We start from the raw sequence: 25,259 nt of genomic DNA, 5'->3' as shown, positions 1-25,259 counted from the left end.
TTATATTCGTTGACAATAAAGCTGAAGAATTTCGACAATACCTAGAAAAACTAATACATAGCTGGATTATGTGAATATGTATCACATGAACATAGCTGGACATGTTTTTTAATACAATTTGTGTAGCGTTATGTCGTAAAGCTGGATTTGTTAGTAGAATTTTATCTGGACAATTTAATATTGATGAGCGGCTTTCACATTGCTTCACTGCCAATTATTCGTCTGACAACCAAGATCTCTGCAGCGATTCAAGCAGCTCAGTGATTTAATTTTTTCTTTTTTTTATTGAATAAAAAGCTTAAAAAGCGTTTTTTTATTTTTTCGTTTATCAGCCATGCACGTAAAACCTTGATATTGAGTTAATATAAATACGTATTTCCTTGTATGAGTTCTGTAATTCCCCGTAAGCTCTTATACAGAACTTTATTTGATTATTATTAAGAGTTTTACAAATCATTTTTCTTATAATCTCCAGAATCGATTTCCGACCTCAGCTGTCTCGCTTTATCATTTTCGTTCTTCATTCTTGCTTAACTTTTTCATTTTCTAGCCTTGTCCGCATTCCCACTCGGTTTGGTAGAAAGGTATATTGGAAATTTCTTTGAATTTCTTAGATTGGAGGTCTAGTTTCGCGAACGCTGTATCTCCTCATGTCCGTTGTAGAGTTGTGTGGTCGCATTGCTCTGCATTCCATGTTATTTCCTTTCCCGCACATTTTTGCATCTGATTTTGACGTTTTGACCCTCACTCTTAATCTGGAGGTCCTTCGTTCACTGTTTCCGTGCTGTCAATAAGGTTGTTTCACTTGTGTGGCGCAATAGCTAGATTATGGTTAGTTAACCGGCTATGTATCTCTATAACTGGTCTTTCGTTGAAGTTCAATGAGCATCATCGGCATTTATAATGAACTTGAAGTCACTCGGCGTGTTTGACACTAGAAGCACGTAGTCGTAGCCTAGTTTCCAAAAAGTCGGTTCAGCAAGTAAATCCTGCAGAGCCCCAGCCGTGATCGATATTCGATGCGTCGACCAGTAACGACCTGTTCTTTAGGTACGGCGAGAGTATAAACTTCTGGTAAGCCGAAATCTCTTTTCTGCCTAGTCCTACCATAGTGTGAAATGCGTTTTCCACATCTAACGAAACAAAAGCATGTAGTTTCGTGTTTCGTTTTTTCCAAGGCTTTTCTACTCGGTCGGTTAACGCGTAGGTTTTTCGCTTTTAAAGTTGGGTTAGTTTTTAGACAGAATACTGGTCTTTTATTTCTTGCCCTAGTTGATTTACTACTTCATTTGCCATAGGTTTCAAGGCAGCATTGAAGGGGGCAATTTGTAGAGGATCCAGTTTGAAATCTGTTATCTGGGAACTGCGAAATACACGCCTTCGCACGTTCGAGTCGACGTGGAATGTTTGGTTTTATAATATTGATTTAGCGCTTTAGGTTCGCATGTGCGATGCAATTGGTGAAGCAGGCAACAGTACAGGAGATACTTTCTTTCTAAAATTAACCTCATGTTTTACATGCATAGTAGCACTTACGAGATTTTAAATACACATATGGATTCTTTCAACTAGTGCAGTTAAACTATATATTTGCCTGGAGAGCTTAATTAATAATCAAAGTTGTAGGTGGTTTTGTACCTGATCAGACGCATATACAACGAGCCTATCACGAATATCAGCGGCTTTCCAGTGAGGATTAGCTTTGAGCAAAGTCGTGACTGCTTTTGCTTTGGCTGCCAGTAACGACATATGAGTCGATTCGGAAGCTGTGCCTTGGATTACACCACCACCTCCTAGACCACCTAAAAAATTAAAATTTGTGAGATAAAGAATTCATTTACAAAGGGATGGAATAGAAATGAGGAAAACAGAATAGAAACAAAAAAATAACGGAATTAATAGAGTGGAAATCAAAATAAAAGTCAAAACTCAAGTGTTCAAATAATAATTAAGGTGTGTTGCATGTGTCTAGACCTTCGAATCCAAAGCTTTATATAGATATACACGTGCTCTTCTTCGCTATTGCTAATTTTTTCTCAGTTAAAAATAAAAAAAAAATATATATATTCTCATAACGTAGGGTTAGTAATTTACCGTAAGGTTTTCTCAAATCACATTTAAGTAAATACAATTCAAAGTCGCTACCGGCGCCATTTTCAAATCAAAATAAGCGGAATCAGGCTGCAGTGGCATGATCAGGGCGTTCCTACATTTGTTATGTGCGAAATAAAACTGGTAATCGGAAAGAATGAATAGCACACAATTTTTACGTTCCTCCATATACCGCCATGTGAAGCCTGGCCCAGGCCTGCCGTGTTTCGGCTAAGGCCATGCACGCGTAAATAGTTCATTCAGTTGATAACCTTAACTATATGTGCTTGGGAAGTTTAAATAGGACGGTAAACAGGAGAAGATTCAGATTGTCCCATTATGCTAAACTCGTAGGTTGGTAGAAAATAAATCAGGTTCGCTACCTCAACATCTATGCTTATCTTCCTTTATAACGCAGCTAGCAGGGCAAGAATATTCCAAGGGTATGTCAAACCCTCAAAACCAAATCCTTCAGCTCAGAGTCGAAGGTGGCTTTAAGATGAACAAACACCGCGCATAGAAGGGGCACCTTGATGTCGAATGTTATCTTAACGTTGGTCATTTATAGATCTTACATATTGGTTACGTCAAATGTTAAAATTCGTGTCTTTCCTTCAAGGGAGCTTCCCTGCTTTCTAAAAAAGCAGACAATTTTTTGGTCAATAGGCTCGTAGCACTTTGTAGTAAAAGTTTCGAACGGTTTGGTGCTCTGATGATGGTAGTATTGGCTTACTCTCTTTAGGAATCGTTATATATATAGGTATGTTTCGATTGGAGAGAAAACATACTGGTACACGTACAGCTATTAAAGGGTGCAATGTAGAAAGGAGTAAGACGAGGCGGTAATTATAGACCCCGTCCGGACTCTCTGCTTTTTTATTAGGCGGGTTCTCGAGGGCCTGTAGGATCTTTCGCACAGTAAATTTTAACGAAGCGCAGTCAAGTTGAACTGAAGTTCGCCGAACGAAACGTTAATTTGACTGCGTTTTGTTGAAGACTCTCAAAAAATAATCGCAGCACTTGAGGTATCACTATGGTCACTTGCCACCAATATCTACCGAAGAGATTAACTAGATTAGTCGAGCCTGTTGGGCATGAGATCGAGTCACACTTTATAGGCCATTTGTATGCCTGCCACTTTTTCTCCGTTATTAACCAGCTTCTTAATATTTTCAAGCATTCTTCCGTTGTACAGCATATGATCTTCGGTAAATTGCCTTTATGTCTGCTGCCAAGTTTTGGGCTCCCCGTAAGAGGCGGTAGAGGTGGTTAAATCAGAAGCTGTGCTTTTCAAAGATAATGGGCGGCAAGGATGACCGGATACTTTCAACGCGCTGTCGCATGTATTTTTCAGCGTGGATTGCGTGAGGTACCGTGATGATTTCTTAAGTGTGCTCCAAAAGGCCCTGTACCTTCAAATGTCATGCTAAAGCTTTTGGCGGTTTGAGAAACCCATTCGTAGCACAACATTACTGCGCACTTGCATACTTCAGCTTTTTTCCGAACAGTAATTTCTTTTAAAAGAACGAACCTTAGTTCGAGTTACAGTCTCCAACGTACAGATAGCAAAGCTTTGGCTTTCTCTTTTACATTGGTACTGAACTTGAACTAATTATGCGCCATTTATGAGCATATAGGTGTACGTCGCAGCACTGGTACGCGATTTTAGCCAGGTGGGTCTAGATCAAGACTAAGTATATCATCTAGTACTAAATGAATATGTCAAGAAAAAAATAGAGCCAGCAAATCATTAATGAGCGTCTTTATCGACACGTCGGTCGATTTCGACTTGATAAGACAAACATAATCCGCTTAGAAACAGATGCGTGAGCCACGCAATGCAATAATGTTCCTCTCAACTTGGTAACAGATTACTCATTCTATGCTTGTAAAACACGGAAATGATCTACTAAGACGTTTTATGCCGCAACGGTTTTGAATTAAGCAGTTCACGCTGCATTATCTGCTATTTTCTTCATTTCTGTGACCGTTTCCACTGCTTTGCAACTCTAAGTGCGTTTCGTCTTCCCTAAAGGACAATAAATAGTAAGAAAATACAAGTCATTAATGAAAATATTCTCCAATTGAAATGAGGCAAATTGCAGGAAGACATAATCATATGCAAACTGTTAGGTCATATTAGAATAAGTCGTATACGATCAAGGTTTAATACTGACTAGGTTACTATCTTTTATTAATTGAATTTTCAAGCTTTATGTCGAAGGCAAAACCTGCCGCTGAAATATACAGCCAGTACATAGTTGGTAAGGTTATATAAATGAGCAGTAGTAAATAAGAATGTGTATGAATTAGTGCACCTTTTCATTGGATTCGAAAGTATAGTAAAACGCGAAAACCTCTGTTGATAATATTTAGAAAAAAAATTCGAAAGAACTTTCCTTCTTAGTGTGTATAAAATAACTGAACCATAAGATAATCAATGCAGCTTAAATAATGCTTATTTCGCTTCGCTGCGCTGATATGACAACATATATTTAATTCTAGAATTTTCGATATAATTGCCTTCAGGGCCATGTATAAACATATAATCTATATAGGTGTGTAGAATATGAAATTTATGCAATTGTATACTAACTACTGAAGAGAAAATGGTCGGGCAGCCGAAGCATCTTCCCCAACCAATCCATCGTAATCATTTCAAGCTCTGTGCACGCTGGACTGGCAATCTAGAACACAAGTACAGAAAAAATGTTATATATATATATATGTGCGTCGTGAACATTAATAATATTATACTTCTAGATAAACGCGGTCCAAATCTATATTGAGGTCGAATAAATTGCTATTTGTCAGTAACGGCTCGGCTATTCGCATTATTCTCCTGCGTAGGATGTGCCATATTAGAAAGAGAGTTTCAAGCCCCAGGGTTCGGGCTCAAGGATAGCCTAACCTACGAGTCTTGCGTCCCACCGTACGTTCTCAAAAATGGCCTAACCTACCAGATTAAGGGGGAACAAACGATGCTCTACGTTCCGTCGTCCTAGGCAGAAGAAGCTATGCCGGACGGCAGGACGGTAGGGCAGGTCGGCAGACAAAAAAATGTTGCAATGCGTTAAAGAGCGGTTCCTTATTCGGGCCAAGCTTACAATGTAAGTTCGGGAGGGGCTGGCGCGGTGCGAGGTCTGCCAGCGTCGTAAAGGGCTCACTTGAACTTTATCCGGTGACGGCTTCCCTCACCTTTGAGAAGGTAGGGGTAGACTTTATAGGCCCCTTAAAGGTCCCTGCAATAGGGCTTTCCAATTCTTAGTGTCGATCGACTATTGCACCCATTTTGTCTACCTTTTACCGGTCCAGAGGGCGACGTAGGACGCTGTCATCTGAGCGCTGAAAGCTGCCCCGTACTTCCTACTGCACTATGGCGCCATCGTCACGAACAATGGGATCTGCTTCCTATCGAGCCTCGTTGCAATTTTCTTCTACGGAAACACAGGACGGCTGTGGGACACTCACGGTGTAACGGGCTAGTCGAGCGTGTGGTTCGAACAGTCATAGAAAGTATGGGAACTCTGGGCACGAAAAGACACAGCTAGGTTCAGAACCTGCTAGCCCGAGTTGCGTTTACACTCAGCATATCCACAAGCAAGGATCTAGGAAATGCGCGGCTCGAATGGCTTCCCTGCTGTAGGTCCGTACTATCCGGAAAGCTTTCTCGCTACAGGAATGCTGGGAGGCGCAATGTCGTGAGATGAAGATCAGACGGATAACGCCTCGACTCTCTAAGAAGGTGCAGCCGCATAATCACAGGTCATTTACTATCATGAATCAGGTCAATTATCGGAGTACGTTTCCCGACATACTACCACGTATCCTTTCCAATCACGGTCAGCTACCGACCGCGATGGGTTGCAATCCAAGAGCTCTGTGGGCCGATCTGATTTATGATCGTAAATAGTTTGTGGTAACGCTGTTGCAACTTCCTTTAGGAGTCCCAGCGAAGCCATTGGGCCTTCATTAGTTTCATTTCGCCTCTCGGCCTTCCTGTAGCAAAAACGCTCTCTGGCCTGTATGGCTTTACAGCATTATATATATATATATATACTTTTGTTTTCGCTCGAATGAATACGTAGAGAATACGTAAGTAAAATAGTTGCTTTCTGCTTCTTCAAAGAATGGGACACTTCAGTACGAAACGTATATGAAGATAAGGTTCAGTATTTTTGCTATCGGACAACGTCAAGAGACAGGACTCTTCTTTCGCAAACTCAGTCACAATGGCTAGAGTATATTCTCATCAGGAATTTATCATTTGGGCTCTTAAGCATCTCTAATCGAAGCTAGTAACTCGAGTGGATACAAAGTCCAGCTGTTTGTACTTAGGGAGGGAGAACTCCGTTATTCCTGATTAAGAAATCTTCATCGGGTTCAAGGTCCCGGAACAGCAACAAGGTGGGGTTTCTACCCGTTTGGTTGTGGAGGTGGCTGGGCCAATTCGGGCCAGTCATAACTAATTGCGTCGGAGCCCTGAAGTTACGCGACCTGTTTACCTGCTTCTAAAACGAAGGAATCCCGCTGATAGTACGGCGCACGCGCCAGTAGTCAGAAATTTTCATAGGATGGGTATATCCTGCGTAATAATCGTCGCCAAAATTATATAAACTGAGTATAGAAATAACATTAAGAAAAAACAGGTTATGACTACAAACAATAGCGAACATTTTGCAAAAGCTAAAGGTATGACGAAGTATTTCAAAGATGACAAACATCAAACATCGTATGCGACACCAAAGCTACTATAGTAACAATTACTTTTCTATTCATAAAATTCAGAAGCAACAACCCTCTCTGATGTCTTTTAATTAGAGTTAAAGGCAATTGGTAGATTGATGATTAGTAAATCAACCGTAGCAAGAATGATAACTGTACGTGTGCTAAGTCATTAAAAGAAACCACTAATGTAAAAAAAGCGCAAAGGTGAAAAAGGGAAAGTACTACCAAAAAAAGCTTCATTCGTTTTTTGATCGCAATAGCGACTACCAGCGCAATTTGTCTCGTTGATCCTTCATACTTTTGGGTCGACAAGTAAGTCATCCTTAAATAAATGAAAAAATTGGCATTACTGTCCTTTTGCTTAGTGGTGGAACTTTGTCGCTTCAGTCATTTATAGATTCTTCTCAAGACTGAATCTACTGACGTGCGTCTTCAAGGTAGTTACGCTGGAGATCGTAGCGATTGCTGTTGACGGAAGCCATTCGCGTACAGAAGCACGTCGATCTGAGTATAGTGTTTTTTTGGATTCCGTTAGGTACATCACTTCCAACTAAAGGAAATAACTTGAGGTTGTCACACTATTTCTGTGGCTTGACTGAGGGCCTCAAATTCCATCCTTGTAGTTCTCCTGAAATATTTTGGACTAGGTTGATCATATTTGATTGTACTTCAACGGAGGTTGACTTAAAAAGAGCGTACCACCTATTGGGCCACATCGAATGACAAGAGGCAATCTCTAATAAAATCAAAAACTCGTAAATGGGAATTATTTCTCCGAAATAGTGCTAATCGATCCCACGTGTTATGACGGTAGATCCGAGAGGAATTGAGCCAAGAACTTGTAACAGTACTTTTCTATTCAACACTATGTTAATTGAAGAATATTTGGGATCTCTTTACCGTTAGGCCGCCATTCAATTAAATCCTGGCAGTGTGGCGAACGGGCATTAAATAGAGGGAGTTTATTGTAAATTTTATTGTAAGGAGGGAGTTTATTGTAAAAGGGTTGAAAAATGGCCATCAAACTGTGCATAGTGGTAGAAACTAAACAGACCCTCCGAGCTGTCAATTAGACTAATTTAACGAAAATTAGCACACACCAATAGCTATCGGTTGCTATTACCCTGCCCAACCTGTTTTAGGATGAACAACCTTCAGCTATTCAATATTAAACAAATTATACTTAAATTGCAGTTTCGATTCTGATTCGCCGGAGATCATGTAACGCTCAATCCATTCTCCCATCGTAGATAATCGGTTACAGCAATTCTGTTTCGCTGCCCCAGTCGATATCATTACACTCATGTAGCTATCCTATTAGCTTGTTCGAGTGATTGATCACCTGCGGCTTTATCCACAGTTCCCTAAGAGTTACCCTGCGGAAACAATATTTTCATCCAGTGATTTTTTATGTTTCTTTTTCTGTTTCGTTTATCCCATCTCCCCATTGCCGTTAATCCGTTATTATACCGCATGTATCCTACCATTTGAAAAGATAACCGATTGTCATTTTAGAATAACCAATATGAACCCAAACAAACTTCATTCTACATGTCCAGGTAATTATGCGTCAGTCTGAAGCTTTTTTCTGCCCCAAACATTTGCCTTACTACAGCTATCCAGCTCCACCATTAAAACATCCTTCTATTTACGATACCCTGTTGTACTTATAGCGTTTACAAGTAATATTTACTAGCTTTGGTATCATTTCACAGAGGTCTCAGCAAAAGTACAATTAAACCCTAAATTGCAAAAGAATGCAAAAGTTCAAAAATGATTCAACAATTCAGCTGTGTCTATTTCGTGACGTTTTAAATTGTTGTGAACAAAAAAGACAGAACGTTGAGATACGACGACTACTCTTAAGCCGATAATTGAGATTCGAGCAGTTGAGGCAGGTGCAGCAGATACGAAATCTAATGATCGATATTTTTTGACATTTGAATTCTGGTCTCCTATTAAATTACTTTTGTAACAATAATCCTGGTAGGCCACTACGTCCCTCTTATTGTCTTTATTGCAACTGATCCACTGCCCAACTTCCTTGGCGACTTACTGATCTTGTAAAGCTTGAATAAAAAGCAATTTTCGAAGGCAAACTATACGTTTCTTAAGCGAATCGTTAACAATAGGTCAACTTGTCCAAGTTGGGACTACGTTGTATGAGAAAAAAGAAGCTCCCCGCGGGAAAAGTACTTATTTAGTTGAGTAATATAAACTATCTCTCGAAATGGTTTATATTTCATAAACTACTTGACAAGTTAACTAATTAAACATTACGCCCCTTTTGGACGAAAGATATCACTCCAAGGAAAAATTTAATAGTTGTCGAACCAATTATAACATATGACTAATTTGCCCAAATTAACATTATACGCCTTGAAAAATAAAAATGCCGTTAAAAAAGGTATTCATTCAGTTAAGTCCGTCTCACGCGCAACCCTTTAAATTCCAGTACTTCCGAAAAATTAGCGAAATGCTTCCATTTTACGAGGCAAGTCGGGTCCAACAAACACACAGAAAGACAAATAAATAGATAAACTCAGCTTTAGTTTTACATGAGGTGGAGTAATCTCACGTAACCAGGTTATTTTTAGTCATAACTATTTGCGACTGACCATTTCAGTGTTTTAATCAGAGATCTGCGAGGCTTCTGCGGTAACCACAGAAAACTTTATTAGCTGAATTTCAGACTTCATAGTTGTTTATTTAAGCCAAAAAATAGTGTTTTGACTTTTGGGTGATGTCACATCAGTCGTTTACGGTCCTAGTGGCTATAAAGTCAAGTTAAGAATGATTGTAGTTTTTCTTCCTTGGCCGACAAATAAAGGGTCGAAGTTGCCAGACAAATCATAAAACTCCAGTTTGTTCCGCTATTTAAAAAAGATAATAAGCGAGTCTCTTCTACAGTGATACCCGAGTGAGTAAAAAACAGTAAGCCAGAAAAGAAAAACGTTCATTAAACATTTTCTTGATTTCGTGCACACAAGAGTGCAAAAAGCGGCTAAGGCACCTAGATATATACTTTCGATAATTTAAAAGAATTTGGTACGAATGCAAAAAACTTGAGATTTATTTATAACAAACATCATGTATATATATTAATACGACTACGTTTATAAAATGTAGGCCAATGCTAGATGCCCAAATCATTACCTACATAAAAGCTTTCTTTGGAAATGTGCGCGCGTTACTTACCGTTCGGAACTTGAAATTATACAACACACATTATTAATAACATACTTTTCCTTGCGAACTTCGTGATAGATCAAAAATCTTTTTAATGTAAATATGCAGACATATTGTCGCTTTCTATTTTCGAAATGTAAGTTTGAACCTAGGATCTAATTGAAGTTCAAACTTTTCCACTCAGTTTGTTCATAGACCTGATCATAGAGTCGTTGGTGTAGCTTAAATAGCTGAGTGCCTTGTAGAACTTACCAAAGTAACTACTTACCCAGGTGAATCCAATGCAGGCGATAGTAGAGGATAGGATGTCAGCCAGAAGCGCGGGCGGGCTTTGCGCGGTGGTGAAGTAAGCATGGAAGTGTGGAGAGTGCCTAGTGAATGAAACAAATAAAAACATCTCGAGCATTTAGACGTAACGGACATGAAACACACAATGAAAAAGCTATAAACAGCGATATTGTGAATCGTGCTTGAAAACAATAACATGTATAATATATTCCTCACCAATGTGTAATTCCAGGCATAATATGCTCTTCGATGTCTGCTACAACGGTCTGCCAACTCTCGGGTTCTTCAGGTGCCTCATGGGGTAGCCTAATAGTAGTCAAATAAAAACAAAAAGAAGTTTTTTGCAACTTTATCATTAATAAAGCGTAGAAGTGGAAGATTCAAAGACGTTAAAGAGCAAAAGACTTATCTAAAGAAATTTTTTGAGTGGCCGAAGCCAATGTTTTTCGATCTTAACACGTCCATTTTTCATTTCATGCATCACATTCAGTTAGCAGAATTACAGGAAACGTTGAAAAGTACCGAATCCTTTAGGTAAGCGAACTCCTCGGCTGCCATATGCGAGTACATGTTTACAAAAAATCTTCAAAGAGTTTATGATTGAGAGTCAATCTCTTCTCAAAAAGCTCTTTTTAAAATTTAAATTAAATTTCAAAATTATGACACTAAAGCTGAGCTTTTTTGTATTATTTAACTAGCACATCTAAAAAGAGTTTAAAAGCACAAGGTGCCCGATTATTGCTTGCTAGTTTGCGATACTGAAGGCAAGACGTTATTTTGCAGGATGTTTCTACCTGCCTAGAGGTAAAAAAATGCCCTTTAAATCTATCTAAATGTAACCAAAAAGAAAGTTTGATTTACACGTTTTTCATTGCTTGTCGTCTAGTTAACTTTAAATATGCGACGAGTGGAAGATGTAATGATATTCGCGCTAGTACAACGTAGCCAGGCTTTAAACTGAGATGCAAAGTAAAATTAAGTTAACAAATTCGTAAGTTGGGAAGTTCAGTGAGAACAAGTTAAGTTTTACATGCTATTCAAACTCGCCAAACAAAAGATTCGACAGTAACCAGTGTACAGAGGCAAATATTCTAAAAAAATAACAAATTGTGCGTTATTCACGTACAGAACTAAGATTTATAAAAAAAAAAAACATTGTGGGTTGAGTTTTATATGACTGGGTAGTCCATAATGCGTTACATCAGAAGAATGTGTATTAAGACAGAATCTTATTGCAATAAAAATGTGTCCATAAATACCTCTTTTGTAGATATCCTGGCTCTACGCTGGGTAAAACGTTTCGATCTCGAATTCCGTTCATATAATTGATGAAGTAGTCGATGGCCCATATTCCTGCTTTTCTGAACTGTTGATCATCCATATTTTTTAGATTTATTCCGTGTAATACTACTACTGATATATAACAAGTGTCTTCTAACTTTGTTGGAAAGGAGCACACTTTGGCGTAGATATCTGTATCTGAAAGAAATCAAGTTGGGTAAATGCAAGTAATCATGACAACTTTGCAAAAGGTAAAGGTAAGCAATAGATTGAAAGTCGTTAATTTCGAGTTTGCATTTTACGTTTTGTCCGGTTGAAGTATAAGGATTAGAGTAGAAGTTTTCTTAGCCGTTTCGTATCATGACATAACAGCACTTAATTCATATGAAGAACATTTTTTGAATGAGTATAAAAATCCTAGTTGCTAGCCAATAAACTGACAGTGTTCGACTAATAGCGAAGTTCTTAACAGTTTTGTCCCATCGAAGCCCGCGAGTGATGGAGCACGCTGAAGACACGAGATTTGAATGCTGGCTAGCTGTTCGTGATGTTCCTTATGCTTTGTTTCTAAGAGTGTACTCCAGAGCGTGCTCGTATTCTTGATCAGCCTTTTCCGCTACTAACGAGAACCAGTAAACAATACCGCCACAAACCGTACGGCATTCCTCTAGTTATCCATGGTCCTACAACAATTGCAGAAACCTATTTGCTTATAGGTTCGTCTTAATATGGTATGATCTTCTTTACTAGACAACATGCCCCAAACCTGAATATTGGTTGAAAAATTGTTTTTATTTATAATAGACACGGCCCTATTTCGAGAGCAAACTAACGATAATTTCTGTGGTTACTTTTTGCATAGATCATGAAAATTAGATAGTTGAATGAGAATTGAAAACGACCTACTGCGCTATATTCAAGAGAACTGAGGAGCATAGAGCATCGGTTAAATGTATTGCTTTCATTTATTTTAAATAATATGTTGTGTGACATATGACGTGTTCCTAAAGTCTTCTGTAAACAAATCGCGACATAGTAGTATTACTCACATTTACCACATTTCTCCTTTAATGGTCTTATAGAAATAGGATGACCGTCAGAAATGCACTTCTTAACGACGCAGTATTTTCTACCATGAAGAATTTGTAACCTAAGTCCAAGAAAAAACAGACTACCTTCGAGTACATAAAAAAGCTAACCAGTTTTCCGAAAATTTTTCCGAATTTAGGTGAATTAATCTGTGCTATTCGGAAGCAGGTGAGTTTGCGGGCAGATAAAAGAGGTTATAGATCGCACGATGTTACCAGGTGCAGGCCGTAAAGATTAAAGGAAGAATCGTAGCGATGGCTGGCAACCTCGAGAGAAGCGGTAGCGCCAGCGATAAATGCGAACGGTGCAGGCGCATGGGAAACGGGCAAATACTGCATGGGCGTATTTGTTGCCAGAAAAAATTGTAAACAGTAAACCGCTGACGCGGCTAATGTATAATAACCCTAACTGCTAACCGGTATATTGTCAATCCTTGATTAACGACTTATCTTTCCCCAATATGAGAGACAATGTGATTCAATGAACAAAAACTTGATCAATACTGTCTTTGAAAACAAACCGTGTCATGTTAGATATTGAAGTTATACCAGTAGGTTTTTGTATAACTCTTTCATCATGTACGTTAAATGGGCTTATTACGATCGAGTAGTCCGACCAGCATAACACTAAGAGGTGAAGTCAAATGGGCCTGAGATACACCTATATGGTCCACTAAGTAATTTGTGCGAAAAGTCACTAGATCAAAAAAAAGAAACATCATTTTCTTGCTAAAAAGCGTTTGATTATGATGTTTTATAATCATTCATTGCGTAGTTAGGCAAGATCATGATTCGTAAATTATTGGTCCGCACCAAGTTGTTGTGCACTTCATATGTTGCACAATGTGAAGTCTGGTTTAAATCTGCTGAAGTACTGGCGTAGTTGGTAGTATTGTTTTGTGTAAACGATACGTTATACTAACACAATCGTTAACATTTCTTTCAAAGGCAACGACAAATGACACGTCACTGACAACACCGTATGGTGCAAGTGCGAAAATACGATACGTGCATTTAACTTATACGTACCGACATATGTAAATTATCTTGCCTCTTTATCATTTACCAAACTTAAATAAAATGGTAAAAAAAGCTTCGCCGTTCCATACAGCGCCACTTTAAAAATTCGTTAAGAGAAAAAAAAAAAAGAAAAAATCCTAACCTGTATGCATCTCCAAATGTTAAGGTTTTTTAAATTTAATATTAAAGGTCAGCGTCTCCTTGTTAAAAACGGGATTAGCCCGTACAGTATATATATATATATATATATATATATATATATATATATATATGGCTGATGCATTCAAACTTGGACAAAATCCCGTGAACAAAGTACTGTTTTTAATTGGCTTTTTCCCGAGACCAAAAAGAGCAAATAAGCGGTTGCCTAGTATGACAGATCAGCGCATCAAATTTTCCCCAAACTCAAATGCCCTACCGGTATTTGTATGTGTGCAAATTTGAGCGAAAATTGGGAGCTTTGTGTTTACGCGGGAGGAACCTCCTTTTAGCCTATATATTTCCGATTATGCCCAGAGCTAAGTAGTTGCCAGCTCTACTGCGGCTTTTTAAAAATGCAAAGATGTTTAGGAGGCAAAACAGGATATTCCCAGTAGAATTTAGATTTCATGGGCCCAAAAATTAATTAAAATAGCCTATATTTTTTTTGATACATCTAGATTTTTTTTGCATAAAAATAAATGGCCATTTCGAATAGCACAATATCAATTGATTCATCCAGATAAGGCTTCTCTTTTTAATATATTGTGTGTCTTTTCGCAACTCGTGTACTTATTGGCCGTTTTAAGCTTTTGCATTTTTGGCCTATACCTTAAAATTAAGTTTTGCTGAAATTTTTTCACGGGGTTACACCCACCAATATCGCTCGACGGACGAAAAAAGTTATTTGCAAATCAAAGAAAGGGTATTTTTGAAAGGATTAATAAGTAGTTTATAAGCTCATAAAAATGAGAATTTAGATGCCTTTCTATATGAATATATATCCTAAGCGATTATTTCGTGATATCTATAGGGTGGTTTCTAGATTCGTTGAAACTGTCATTAACTCGCGAGCGTTTCTTAGATGGTGGTAATAAATCAAAACAGTCCGTAGGTCTGTCCATAAAACTGCCATCGAGGTAAACGCAGCCGAAAATTCTTTCACGCTATGTACTAACTTTTAATCACACTGAGCAACTTTCTACTTTTTGTCTTTTTCTTTCAGAAATCACGTTGCTCGTCTAATAATTCTAAAGAAACAATAAAAGGCAAGATGCATAGTTCGACTGAAGCAGATAGTCCATAATAATCCACATTAAACGTTAGCTACTTGGTATGGACGTGGGTGACTATTGGTTTCTACCGTCTTTATAAAATGAATTATTCATAAGGTCGACTGATTCTGACTATATCAGAGCTACTTTCGCAGAACGTAGTTGTAGAATGTGCGCAAATTTTTTAAGTTAAATATACCCTTATTATTGTCAGCCGGGCGGACATGATTTACTAAAAGCCCATTTTTCATTTCATAGAGCGTAATTGCATTAATGGCATAGATGCATACAAGTCTAGTAAACTCATTTGTACTATATTTGCTTGCTTCAAAAGCAATAGTGGTATTATTCGATTGTTCTTTTTCCGCCCAATTTTGCACCATTTATCTCTAAATGTTTTTCAATAGCGGTGTGTTTTCTCTACTAACGCGCTGTAATTTGAACTCCATCCACCATCCAAAAATAAGTGTTGTGTGCTGAAAGGAATTCGATATTCAGTTCTTGTTACATAGATACATTATGTTCCGCCGTTTCCAAAAATAAAAAAACTGCCGCGCTAACTTAGGATATTTATGACATTCAGATTTGAGATCACGGCTTAAAGGTTGCTGAGCTCAATGTAAGCATCTTTGAACAGAAGGACGCATCCCGTTTTCATCGACCAGTCAATTATGACTTCTGGAAGGCACTTTCAAAAAGGAGTCTGCGAATAGCTCGTAAATTGGCAGGGAAAATAAACTCTACTTTTCGAAGTCTCTTTAAGCGTTCCACTACATGGAATTTATTCTAAAATTTAGAATTCGAGTGTTTCGTAAATTCGTGTGCTTCGTAAAGCACACAAAAAACAAGTTGCATCTTAATATTGTTTCCTTACAGGTTGTCCTGTACCGAGCAACATACCATTAGATTGACAGAATTCTATACAAATTGTTGTGATGACGAGAATTGTTTTTTGTTTAATCCAGTTTGCCTCATTGAATAGGTGGCTTCAAGAGCTATGGCTGACTCTAAGTTAGATAGGGTTTTCGTTCGAAAAAAAGATAATTTGCATGTAATGGGACGAGGAGCGTTTAAAGAATAAAACGATTGACAAGCATTCTATACAGCCTAGGTACACTGAATGAACAAGGTTATCCAACCAGAAAAACCCGACTGCGAGATGAAATAAAGAAATTGGTTAAAAAATGGAAGAAAATAATATAGAGTGACGGTGAATATGTATAAATTAATTTGTTTCCAGAATCCGAGTGAAACGCTTTGTTTTCATGTTAAAAGGGAAATTGCGATTACTTTCAAAATAATTCAACAACTGCTTTAGCATCATAAAGAACTCAGAGTGCACAATAAGGTTCCATAAGTGAACGTACTCCTCGTGGAGCAATAAAAAAAATTTTTGAAGTTTCCTTATTTAAATGTATATGTACTCCAGGCCTATGACAATGTTCAAAGATTTCAAACGGACTCAGGATGTTGTGTCAAGGCGTACCGTTTTTAGAGAAATACAAAACTATAATAAAATTGTCCCGACTAGATTTTGCAGGAATGCAGAGTCAGGCTTCATTCTTTGCGTTTAGATCTACGGAGGACCTGGAAATAAGTGCTTAAAGTGAGTTGAAGTTTGCGTTATATATAAAAAAAACCTAGCATTACTAACGTTTTTACATTTTTGTGAAGCATGATTTTTCTACTTTGTTAAGGATTCACAGAGTCTTAAGACACCTATAACAAAAATATGATGTTATCAGTACCAATTTTTTTCTCAACGCCATTTGCAAACTGCACAAAAATGTAACCATCAAAATGTATTATAATTCATGTAAATTAAAATCTTACTTTTTACTTAAATCATTTGTAAAAACAGACGTCGAATCTTATGAGATTGTTAAGACTGATAAGCAATCTAGTTCCATGGCGCGTGCCTTTCATAATGTTGGCACAGTCTAAAATTGTACATTATTATTTACGCACGTTTACGTTTTTATAAAGCTTCATTATGATTGAATTCTGCTCATTGATAAGACCAGACGCGTTATTTGCATAAAGATAATTTTCATAGAATCACGGAACGGCGTGTTAAAGAACGGTAAGGGTAATGTCGTTGAAAAATAGATAGATAGAAAAGAGCGATGAGGACTGTTCCGTATGCTTAAAATTTGTATCGACACTGAGTTCGTTCTGACATGAAGATAAATAACAGGTTACAAACAGTATCATCAAAGGCTACATGTGGTTACCTTTTGCAGAAGACAGACGGGCTCACGGAGTTATATAGTTTGGGTTAATCAAGTAGATTTGCCAAAAACTAGCCTCCATTAACGTCGTCAAAGCTTCCTACTTTTGGAGACTAGTGTTTGATAAACTTTTGGAGAGGATTCTTTTCAAAATTTACGGAGAGAACTCTCGTAGCATTGCTTGTAGCGTACTTGTATAATATAGTACGTTATTATCACTTAGTATGCTTCTTGAATCTTAGGAAACGTACACATTCATCACAATGAAGATTCTTACAAGTATTCTAGTGTCTATCCTCCAGAGAAATGTCTACGAGATTTTGGGACGCATTCAAGTTACTAATTACGATCATCTTTTTCTAGTATTAAACGTTGCTTGCTTTAAAATGGTAACGACCTAGCAAATCCATCCGAGAGGTATTTTTCGAACAGGACTATTGTAAAGAAAAGGATTCTTAAAGTGGACATTACGTTTCTTTATCATGACAGAACTCTCTTTAAGCATCGTATATAAGCTGTGAAAGTACCACTGATTAGATTATTCAAAAGCTTCGTATCTCACAAGCAAAAAAAAACGTACCTCAGAAGATACGTCTAGGTCTCGAAAAGTATATCTATATATTCCAGTTTAAAAAATTATTGTAGAGTACTTATATGCAGGAAACACTAAAATCGATATTTTATTTTTATACTAATATCGATCAGTCAAAAAAATAAGATGACTTACTGTGCATAGTTCTTAATTATTTTTTAATGCGTATTAGAACAGTCTTTAGTAGTAAAACAATAATAATTACAGGATGGTTAGATCACAATATTAGATACATTCTTAAAAGCTTAGAATTATAAGATAATACTTAGCAGTTCTCCATTGCTTGTACCCGTACTTGCGGTGTACTTAATAGGCCCGTAATCTATATATCGACCAAATTGCCGAAATAAGATAAAATGGTGCGCGGTATTCTTAACCGGTAACGCAATCAAAGAATCCCGACAGAGCTAAGCCTTCTTAGCGACTGAATAGCCTTGAATGATGCCAAAATTTTATAAGGCTTATTCTTATTTCGTTTGTGATTCGCGGCACGGTTATAGAATAATGTAAGTTATTAAGTTCAGCAAATAGATCTTTCTGAATGTCTTTTAAAAATGAAAGGCTCAGCTAGCTTGAGTTGAGTTAATTTTCGTTAACACAACGTTTTTTCAATGTGGGATGACCAGTTTGTGAGTTTACCAAAGATATTCGTTAGTTTTGAGTTCCACTTGCATTTCGTTGGTAGATATTGACAGAATTTTCAATACTTCAACTTGCTTGAATAACGATAGCTGTCGTATTGTAATATAGCCCAAGGTAAGCTTCATGCATACAATTGTGATCACGTTACTACTCACGAACTACGCGGTGCAGGCAAGTTCGTCGTTAAGTTCCGATAATGGCAATGAGCTTCTTTCAAATATTTCCGAGCTTCGACGCCGAGGAGCCGTTCCACGCCACTTTGTCTTTAATCGGATACAAATCACTCACATTGCATCCTAGCTAATTCACGAGACACAATTTTACTCAAAAGTGATGTATCGACGTTACATGTACCTTCATGTTCTTTTAAAACGTAATATGTTATTAATACATAACGTGTAAAATACTTCTAATTGTAAAGTCACAATAAAGATTCGAGTCAGGCTCTTTTATTTGGTTTTTGTTGCAACCCTTCTTTCTAATATTGGTTACGTTAGACTTTCCACAATGACAGTCAAACAACTCGCACGCAATTAAGTGGTCTTTAAGCCGATAATTCGCCGTTTATCAGTGATCAGTCTGTTCGGCCGATCAGTAAGAGCGGGAGTTGTTCAAGAACATTATACAACCAGCAACCCAACAGCATTGGGGACAGCTACTCATATATCCTACACTTTCCGGTAATAAAGACTGCTGCTTTTAGGTCAAAGAGCTAAGAGGTATTTTCTGGAGCCTCCATTTCACGTAGTTCAGCCATGAAGGCACATAATAATCCCCAGTAGTGCTGTCTCAAGGGGGGTAGGAAAAGCAGTGACGGGGCCACCAGTTGCTCCTGAACAGTGATCGGACGGCGTGAAGTGCGACCCTTTCCCATCGAGGTGTTCTAGGAAAGAGATTACTACCAAGGATGTTATATTTAGGAGATTGAACAGCAAGAACAACCTGCTGCTCTTTACAATTGGAACCATGCAAGTAACAAAGACCACAGGATAAAGCACGTACTCTGCAGAAGCAACCATCCATGACAATCAGTATTGAACAAGTGCATTCTTAGGCCATCGAGATATACTTAAAGCTATACTACGTGCTGCATTTATTTTAAAAATATATTACCAATAATCCGAACTTGATTAAAGCTCACTCTTAACAGTTCTCTAGCCATATTCCATCTTCGCAACGTTATTTTTTATATATTGTTGCCTTGTAAGCTATATCCATTTATCCACTAACTCTGTATCTCGTTTTTTTCCAGTCCTTCTACACCACACCCACTGGGTTTCAATATTCTCGTAGCATCAAGCGTCACAATATTCGTAGTCGTCTATCAGACGCGTTGCTTATTCTCTCAACATAGCTATTTTTTCGCAGCTTACAAATTCTTATGCGTGGAGGATATGCGGGGACATTTATCAGAGAGGAGCTTTTCGGTTTCTTTTCTTTCTCATATTGCTTTTGTTCAAATCGATACCACTGCCTTGTTGCAGGTTACAGCAATGATCTATCAACTGGGTCCACAGTATCTTAAATAGATTGCATGCAATAAAGGGCATACAAGAGCTGTTTGAGATAGATTAATCCTGTCTTAAGCACAGTCGCCTGCTGGTCTCCCTTTAAGTATCACCGTCCTTTAAATGTGTAAAAGTTGTGCCTACCTTATCCTAATATACAAAAGCTTAAAAATATACGACACGCAAGCTAGATTTTAGCCAAACTATAAGAATTATAGGTATTATTGCTTCCTCAAATACGTTAAAAAAAATTTTTATTGGTTCAAGATATTTTTGCGGCTACCATTTTCACCGACTTGTGTAATATGATTAATTGATGAAAAAACATTTAAGAATTAAATTTTTAGTTTTATAAAAGGCCCTTTACACCAGCACGAAATTCACGGCAGGCCTATCTTGAAATTCAAAAATCTACCCGAATGGGTTTGCTTTTTGATGCAGGAGGCACACTACAAGGTATGAATGTTTAAAATATGAACAAATGCACGAATTGAAAACGAGCTCATAGCTTAACCTATTTTCCTATTCATCAGACTGATGGTTTAAAGTTGTGTAGTGTACTGAACTATCAAAACTCAACAATTTAACAGAGTTACGTATAGAAACAGAACGGGTATATACATAGCGGATACCTATACCAGTAAGTACCCGTGTTGGATAGCAGCCCCTTCATTTAGCTACGAAAATAGTGTCGTTTACTCACAAGCAACCTAACATATTGTAGATTGAAATTGTGTACTAATTTTCACACATACTAGATTTGATGATCTCTATATGAGCGGAATGAAACTGTGAGAGAAATCGATGGGACGTACAATGTGCTCTAGCATAACGTACCTTTTTTTTTGCACAAATCAGTCGGCTTATTCAGGAGCCGGAACTAAGGTTTCCCAGTTCAACTAATGATATATATGAGTCAAACTTTATCTATTTAGCTCTATTTGTCTTTCAGAAATATTCAGTATAAACAATATTCTGCAGTTAATAGAAAACTGCTTTTCTAGTTATGCGCTCTTAAAAATAATCTTTGCACTACTGTTGTTTACGTCAAAGTTGATGCATAAAATAGTCACAGGGATTTCTTTTTATCTCAAGCTGATAACTTAGTCCATACCTGTTCACTCTAGCAACGAATTTAACTCTCGGTTCAAGACAGCGTAGCAAAAAGGTTGCGTCATCGCGTATCAATGACACCATCCAACAATCTGCTGCTATGGATGCCTCACACATAGCGTTTCGATGCGTTTTCTCTGCCATCGCTCGCAATGCTCAGGCAAACATAATTTATATTTGAATGGAATTTCGATACAGATTATCACGGTTTGGTATATTTGTATAAATAGCACCAAAAGATGCTAGTTACTATATTTTAAAATAAAACCTTTTACCACCACCTGTTACATAAAGTTTAAAACCAGTGGAACCATTGTTAAGCTATAAAAGCATGAACAAATAATAAATCTAGAATCTCAGTTAAGCAAACATTCAACAAGTAGCGCCCAGCTACAGGTCTGCTTGCTGCATGAGAAAGTAATAACACACTGTCTATGTTCACTTCACAGATAGAGAACTTCAGATTAAATGAACTTCCTATATCTCTATAACAGTTTGTAATATATGGAGGATCAGATGCCCAGGCTAATTAGTAGGCGCTCTAAAGCGTACCATAGCTACCAATTAAACATCCGAAGCTGGGCAAAGACTTCACTTCAGGTTATTATGTTTATATATTTCGCCATGGCATAGTGGCGAGGTTAGCACGAGCTTGTGCGAATAAACACATGAACAAATTTTCTTTTCATTTCAATACAATTCGATGCACAAAAATGTAGTTGTTACTATGTCGGAGTAAACTGCGTTTTGATCCAAGAGAAGAAAAAACTGGTCGCAACCTGAAATTACGAAACGCTCATCGTCTTTATATCTGTCTAATTAATATATAGAAGGCCTCATCTATGAGATGATAAAGAAAAAGGAAGAAAGGCCAGTGCAGACAAATGGCAAAATATCTTAAAATTTTGGGAGGGGAGGTACGCTCTTGCAGGTAAGGGGTACCAATGCAGAATAAATTTTAAAAAAGCAGAAGCCTATGAAATGATTTGTTTACAGTTTTAAATATTCAGCTTAAAATGGAATTAATGAATACACACTTTGAGCAAATGAATAGATCAAATAGGGACCGTTTAACTCACTGCTTCATTAGGTTGTTCTCAAAATAGGAATGTGTGTTGGCAAGCTTTGTAAGAAATACTCTAAATGTATTTGCACGTGTACAGCTTTTTACCGCCTATATCTCATATTTTTGAGAAAGAGCTTTCCATTCCCAATCGTAATACTGCTTCTAATCGAAAACGTGTCTAAAGCATAAGCACCTTTTTTCTTCTAGATTCTTGCAGATCTTTCTAAAAGGAATTGTCTGGTTCAATCTTGGTCAGGGAACACCGTTTTCATAAAGGTCAAAAATAGGATTAGAGTGAAGGCCCGCTTTTAACGATGGTGCTTGTCTTCAAAATGTAATTACAAAAATCATACCGCCCTCTTTAGAGTAGTTTGGATCCTAAGATTTATTATCCAAAGTCACGGTTAGACAATACATCAGAAGTAGACGCCGCGACACCTAGAGGTATCTAGGCTCCCTAGAGTGAATGCCTAGGTATCGGTCTCCTCTTTGAAAATAAGAAACATAAAACCTTTTTAAGTCTAGGCTTCAAAGAAAGTTTTTGATAATCAAATTTTGTCCAGCCATAACCTTTCAGTTTAACCCCTTAATCAACCGTAGTTTTTTCTCATATTACTTCAGATATTTAGAATATATATATATATATATATATATATATATTGTGTGGAAGTCTATATATACATAGACTCTCCAGCTGTTAAGAGACTTTTGCTTTACTCTATGTAAATATACATATATTTATTTTATAATATAGCATCTAAAAGTATAATACAATGTACGGTTATGTACCAGTTTATTAATCATTACATAAAACATAATTTATACGCTATCAAATTTTAGGAACAATTTAGCCTGCCAATCGTTGGAGAACTCTTTTAAAAGTATGACTAATTTTTTTCCTCCTTTTTTGATCAAACAATAAATGGCTTATGAAAGCATGGTTAGTCATTACTTTGGGAGTTTGTAATACATATCGATAAGGATTGAAACCAACCAAATTTATAGTAGCATAATAAACCTAGAGAGTAAAATCATCGAGAAAAAAATTCACGCATAAACCTGTAATATTTCCGAATTCCACACAATATTATGACGACTTAAGGTATGAGTTATGAGCGCATAACAACAGATCACAGCAAGAGGACATTTTTATTTTACTTTGCCTTGCACTGAGTACGAGGTCTTTGATATAAAAAAATTTTATCACTACTTCTACATCATAATCGTTCATGAGAATAACTTTAAAACATTGCTTTGTAGAAAAATATCGAAAGAACATATTTTAAATTGAATTACGAAATTTCTTGAGACGTTTATTCGACAGTAATAAAATCACTAAAAACGTGAGAAACAGAACAATTTTCTTTTATGTAATTGAAGCATAGTTGCTACCTTATAATTGAGTTAATAAACGTATTTTCATAGAACATGTCACAAATCACACATTCAAGAGTATAGTCGACGAAAGGAGCTGGAATGCTGGCTTGAAACCTTATTGCTAAAAGAAGTCTGTCGCATAAAATAGGATAATCTAAAACGTTTTCGGTATGAAGTAAGCTTAAAGGCAATAGTCCTACTAAAATTATGCTAGCGACCCTCATGTAGTAACTTAACTGTGGGTATACCATCACATTTCGAATTATGAAATATTAACGTACACTTACAGAAACTGATGGTGTCGTGCAATTACTGGTTTCTTTTTCGTTCAAGAAAAAGCGCTGCTTAAAACAGGTAATGGCAACAATAAAATACGACGCTTGTCGCTCCAATGAAGAAAAAAGAGGTAGGCTTTTTGCGAAGGAGTGAGGTTGCCTGCAGTAGGCAGCTGTCTTGAGAGTGAACGTAGCAAAAGCGATGGGTCTCGACGACCTGCAGGATCCCTATGGGACAGGGAGACAAGAGGAGACAGTCTCATAGGGCTGCTTTCATTCCTGCTTAGAGAGAATCTTGCTAAAAGGGATGACTCTGTGGGAGGTCGGATTCCAATAAGACCACCCGGGTAAGGAGAAAAAGGGGAGAGGTAAGGCGAGGTAGGCAACGAGAAGGAAGTTGCAAATGATACCGCTACCATGGCAACCCCCTGCAAGAGTTCTTTAAGGCGGGTCGTTTAGTCGTACTATATTGGCCTCAGGATGATCGATAGAGACATTATTTTGTCATTTGAACAACAATGCAGGCAGAAGCCCCTTCCGTCTCTCCATATGTGTATTCTACTTATAGAGTGTTCTTGCTTCACTTACCCTAAGAACATCGTGTATTTAATATGCTTTTTAATGTTGCTTGCTTTTAGTTAGAAGCACAGGGGTGTTTCAAATGTTTTTAGGTGTCTGGTTTTCGACTTAGTCATAGGATGCACTGAATGATGTTTTCACAAGTCAGTATGAAAAGAAAAACCGCGCTTTTTTATTACAAGTGGCATTGAATTTCCTACCACAAACAAGTATATTATGAGAAAAAGTTGAACAACTTTGCAATACACCTGCAATGGATTTCCAGCATATCTCCAAGCATACACTGTTTTCAGGTTTCAAGTAAACTATCCTTTACTTATATATTAGCAACCGTCGTAGGGCCATGACGAATCCTTATCTTTTGTGAAACTCACCTATGCACTTAAGAACCCTTGAAACGAAGTTCTTCTTGTCTGCACGAAGGGGGTTGGGAACCTCTCCGCAGCCTCTTCCATGGAAACCCCGGATGACCGGGCTTCTCAAGCCTCGGGTCTTATGGGTAACCAGTCTATGTAGTTCCTAAGAAAGAAATAATATGCGTTGCGGCCACAGTTTCTTGGACCGTGTTGGATGAACCACTTCGGGTCTGGTTAATACAAAGTAATTTTTATATTTTCAATATAAACCTGGATTAAATATACATGTTAGACTTTTAATTTCTCTTTACAGTTAGCTTACCGCTCATTAAAGGAAAGACACCGATGGCAAGATCCATAGTGGTAAGACGTTAAGAAAGGAATGTTTACGAATATAGTATTAATACGCCTTTCCTGGATATTAAGCTTTAAAATGTTTTGCATAACAATCTTAAATTAACCTGTTGTACAACGAATACGTAAAAATAATTGATTGTCTGTCTTTTTCATTGCCCATTTTTTTTTCAGTATACTGGAACATCATGTATTGCTGTAATTCCGCATCACCAGTAAAGCACAGGT

At 37.4% G+C, this 25,259-nt stretch overlaps 1 protein-coding gene and 1 long non-coding RNA gene across 9 annotated transcripts in view; one reads left to right on the top strand and one right to left on the bottom strand.

Moving 5' to 3' along the window:
* The window catches only part of LOC111250482 (aromatic-L-amino-acid decarboxylase-like), a 31,571-nt gene extending 19,881 nt beyond the window's left edge, over positions 1-11,690 (bottom strand). For 2 of the 3 annotated variants that reach the window (XM_022805812.2, XM_022805813.2), the window contains exons 1-5: positions 11,556-11,690; positions 10,513-10,602; positions 10,277-10,379; positions 4,688-4,778; positions 1,639-1,802 (exon numbers count right to left, since the gene is read on the bottom strand). In XM_022805812.2, coding sequence (XP_022661547.1) covers positions 1,639-1,802; positions 4,688-4,778; positions 10,277-10,379; positions 10,513-10,602; positions 11,556-11,677 — 570 coding nt within the window. In that variant the 5' untranslated portion in view covers positions 11,678-11,690. Of the gene's footprint in view, positions 1-1,638; positions 1,803-4,687; positions 4,779-7,044; positions 7,424-10,276; positions 10,380-10,512; positions 10,603-11,555 lie in introns of those variants that run through there. The other variant, XM_022805814.2, reaches the window with a different exon arrangement.
* On the top strand, positions 754-17,410 carry LOC147755956 (uncharacterized). 6 transcript variants are annotated; one of them, XR_015325759.1, is made up of 5 exons: positions 754-1,074; positions 10,529-12,308; positions 12,806-13,030; positions 14,890-14,932; positions 15,522-17,410. It is a non-coding gene; the product is annotated as an uncharacterized LOC147755956 (long non-coding RNA). The 6 variants fall into 6 exon arrangements; XR_015325757.1 differs by having other exon boundaries at positions 12,806-14,932; XR_015325754.1 differs by having other exon boundaries at positions 12,806-14,997.
* Positions 17,411-25,259: the final 7,849 nt, after the last annotated feature.

This window comes from Varroa destructor, unplaced genomic scaffold (assembly GCF_002443255.2).
Source record: "Varroa destructor unplaced genomic scaffold, Vdes_3.0 BEIS01000004.1, whole genome shotgun sequence".
NCBI lineage: Eukaryota > Metazoa > Arthropoda > Arachnida > Mesostigmata > Varroidae > Varroa > Varroa destructor.
Note: the sequence above shows the minus strand (reverse complement) of the source record. Positions and strands in the feature narration are given on the sequence as shown.